We start from the raw sequence: 3743 nt of genomic DNA, 5'->3' as shown, positions 1-3743 counted from the left end.
ATGATGATGATGACGATGATGATAGCGTTACTGCTTCCCGTTGAATCAAATAGCCTTGTGAGTATTTTCCTGATTGACTTATGTACCTAGGCACCGAGGAATGGGGTCTGTTTGAAACAACAGAACGTTTGGCCAAATTTAAAAGTTTGAAGAATGCTTGTTTCAAACCGAAATGGTTTGTGTTAATCCTTTCTAGTCCACATTTTTATCATCGCATTGAGGTAAAATTAAAAAGTCATGAAATGTGCCTTTTGACTTCGTTTTAACACCTAACTTTGTTGGTAAGTCGAGCTATTTGCGTTTCAATTTCATCTCATCAGTATCGTGACAGGGCGACTTGGTCGCCAGATAAACATAAAAATGAATCACTACTTGTGTTCACGAGCAAACAACTATTCATTAGTGCTCGTGAGCACTAATGAATAGTTGTTTGCTCGTGAACACAAGTAGTGATTCATTTTTATGTTTATCTGGCGACCGAGTCGCCCTGTCAGGTTTTTGATATGACCAGTACAGAGCCGATACATGTATATTTAAATATGCAAGAGAAATACGCATTCCTTGGTCTGAGTGGGTCAATGACTGATATTTTGAAAAATAACGCTATCAAAGCTCAAACTACACTTTAATTATAAACTAGCTTTTACTAAATAGCGTCCCATTTCATATTTTCAGGCCTTGACCGGGCAGAATTGTACCGTCAAAGAACCGCTGTACGGCATTGAGTTCAACCTATCCTCGCTAAACTCCGACTTGGCACATCACGCCACCTCAGACATCAACGAAAAATTCATTTTCGATGTATGCGACCAGTTGGACGTCCCATGCAACGGTGTGTCCGGTGGTGCGGCTTGTCTGCGCCGGAACGATGGAACAGAAGTGCTCCTCGGTATAACATCCACCCTGCAACTGGTGGACGGAAGAATCCATTTCAATTTCACCGGCGGTGAACGGTGTCAAAAGGTGAAGCACTATTCGTTCGATATAATTCTAATGTGTAGCTATGTGGCGGAAATCGAACCGATGAATGTGGTACCCTACTCGAGCGATCAGTGCAGTTATTTCATGTTCTGGTCAACGGAGAAGGCCTGCGCGCCCTTACCGGACAGAGTCAAGAACAACGAGTGCTCTGTGACGGATGCCACGGGACACGTTTTCAACTTGCTGCCGTTAAGTCATGTCAATCATCATGTGCCCGATCGGAATGGATCGCATTTTTTCGTGACTGCTTGCAAACCCGTACACTACGGTCACATGACAATGTGTCCCCTGGGAAGCAGTGTGTGCTACGTGAATAAGATGGAGGATGATTACACGCATAAATATCACGATTATGGACAAACTGATGCTAACCCGACTATCGAACAGGGAAGGCTCGTAATGAATTTTAAATCGAAGGAGGGAACCTGTCAAGATTCAAAAATTATTTTCGAATGTGATTTAGCCGCTACAGAGGAAGTTCCTGAATATGTAGGAAAGGAAGGTTGCACGCACCTGTTCTCATGGCGTACCTCGTTGGCTTGCAAGAAACGTGACCCATGTGCTGTGATAGATCCCATCAGCGGATTGGTTTTCAATATGACCTCTCTAGCCAATAAAACTTATACCGTCGGACAAGGCGATACATTATATGAGTTCGGTATTTGCAGCCTAGCGAAAAGTCAGTGCCCCGATCAGTCCGGTGCCTGTCAGTTGGCAAAAAACAATTCACAAACTATCAGCTTGGGTGCCATCAACGACAACCTGTTGTACAACATCACGGGGGCACCTTATCTTCGGTACACATCCGGATCGATTTGCGATCAGACCAACCGGAAGTGGTCTACCAAGATAGAATTCATCTGTGAAACGGATAAAGGCGAAAAATTGCCACCTAAACTGGTGGAGAATACTGGCTGCGAAATGATCATTCAACTGGAAACGGAATTAGCATGCACCCACGAAATATCCTGCTCTGCGATGAATTTCTCCAGTGATCAGGAAGTGGATCTTAGTCCGTTGATTTCCTCAGATCACAACTATGAAGCTCTGATCAATAGTTCGTTACCAATTGCCGGAGATAAACGAAAAAAGTTCTTTTTAAATGTGTGTCGCCCGCTAATATCCACCTTCGGCATCGGTTGTCCGGGAGGATCGGCCGCATGCCTAGCTGTTCAAGGCCCATCAGATCCTACACCTACCAACGAACTATCACTCGGATATCCGGATGTATCGTTGACTATTGTTGGCGAACGGGCACAACTTAGATACCTGCGTGGTGACGTTTGTCCGCAGGACAATGCAACGGAGCTTTCAACCGAGATAGAATTTTTCTGTTCACCAAAATCCGGTCGAGGAAATCCAATTTTGCAAGAGGTTCAACACGAATGCCACTTCCGGTTCGAGTGGCCCACGAATGCAATTTGTCCGAGTGCTAGGGTGGAATTCAGTTCGAGCGATTGCGCGATTTTTAATGATCAAACCGATGAACGAGTTAATTTACGTGATATCTTGCCTAACGGAGCACTGTTGGTTAATCCAAACCCGAAAAGTGCTTCGAGTGAATTGAAGGACGGTAGAGTGATGTTTTGTGAGAGGAATGTAACTGCTGTGGTGGACTACAGAAAGCAGGCAGTGAAAATGTTCTTCACAGTTCCGGATGCACTCTGCGAGGGAACGGGAGGTAAGGGTGACGGTTTTCGTTTTCTAATACTTATTGACCGAGGTGTATTTTGCAGGCAACGTTAATGTCAATCTACGAGTCACCTGTGCGGACGAGAAGAGTTTCTCCATAAACGAGGTAAGGCGAGTTTGTTATTTGCTACAGACGGTTACGCCATTAATCTCAATTAAACAGCCGTCTTTTCGTGTATTGTTATCAGTATTGGGATTTTCAGCTAGGGAAGCTCGTGATCTCACTAAAGTTAAAGGAATGCCTAACCTAACAAAGAAAGCAGAATATTTGGGGAGTATTTTTTTCCTTTTTCCTAAAATCTGATAATAACCGGATCCATTGTTGGTAAACCTATTAACCCCGAGCCATTTTTTCAAGACTGCAGAGAAAATATGTTCAGAACATTTTAAGACAAAGGAAATGATATACCGCAGATTAACTGCTTACAATAAGGATTTAGTTTATTAATAGGAAGAGAGGCGAAACCAAAAATACCTTATAAAACTGACCAATCGAACAAATTCCAGCTAAATTACACAAGTATACGGCACGATTACCCGAATTAGGTCTCTCCACGTTGTACTGGGTTCAAGAGGGTTTAGAAGTGTACACGGAAAATTTCTTCGCATATAATTTTTTCCCGACTGGTGACAGCTACAAAGGCGCTTATTGGCGACGGTTCGTCGAGCGGTTAACGAGGGAAACATCGATGAGCACTGCGCACCAGTGTACACGGAACCGAAGCTATTCTATCGAAAGCGAGGAACAGCTAACCCCGATCATTTGGCGTTATTTTGAGAAATGATTACATTGAATGTCTTTTATCAAGACGAGTATAATATTTAGGGAAAATAGCTTATGGTTTCGATATACTGAAAAGGATAGCCGCAATAGTTGAATAAACCGAGCAATTAGAGATCTCAGTTTTACGAGAGTTCAATTCGACATGCTAAAAGAGACGATTCGTTTTTGGCTGTCTCTCTTATGTGTGTGTTTCCCGGGTAGCACCCATAGTGACCACCAGGCGATTCATTGCTGCATTGGTCAACGGAACGCCGCGGCAATACGGCAGACGAGAACTGTCTAGAGG

The 3743-nt window shown here is 43.6% G+C and overlaps 1 protein-coding gene across 1 annotated transcript; it reads left to right on the top strand.

Moving 5' to 3' along the window:
- Window positions 1-3451, top strand: LOC131676113 (cation-independent mannose-6-phosphate receptor). Its single transcript, XM_058955237.1, has 4 exons — window positions 1-57; window positions 676-2662; window positions 2718-2779; window positions 3308-3451. The coding sequence occupies exons 1-4, from the start codon at window positions 1-3 to the stop codon at window positions 3449-3451; spliced, it is 2250 nt and encodes a 749-aa protein (XP_058811220.1).
- Window positions 3452-3743: the final 292 nt, after the last annotated feature.

Source organism: Topomyia yanbarensis, chromosome 1 (assembly GCF_030247195.1).
Source record: "Topomyia yanbarensis strain Yona2022 chromosome 1, ASM3024719v1, whole genome shotgun sequence".
Lineage (NCBI taxonomy): Eukaryota > Metazoa > Arthropoda > Insecta > Diptera > Culicidae > Topomyia > Topomyia yanbarensis.
Note: the sequence above shows the minus strand (reverse complement) of the source record. Positions and strands in the feature narration are given on the sequence as shown.

Excerpts from the sequence above, each read along its gene's own strand:
- LOC131676113 (XM_058955237.1), top strand. The coding sequence starts at position 1 with ATGATGATGATGACGATGATGATAGCGTTACTGCTTCCCGTTGAATCA. Across the intron at positions 2,663-2,717 it reads ACTCTGCGAGGGAACGGGAG|GCAACGTTAATGTCAATCTA; the intron begins GTAAGGGTGACG and ends TGTATTTTGCAG. Across the intron at positions 2,780-3,307 it reads AGAGTTTCTCCATAAACGAG|CTACAAAGGCGCTTATTGGC; the intron begins GTAAGGCGAGTT and ends GACTGGTGACAG.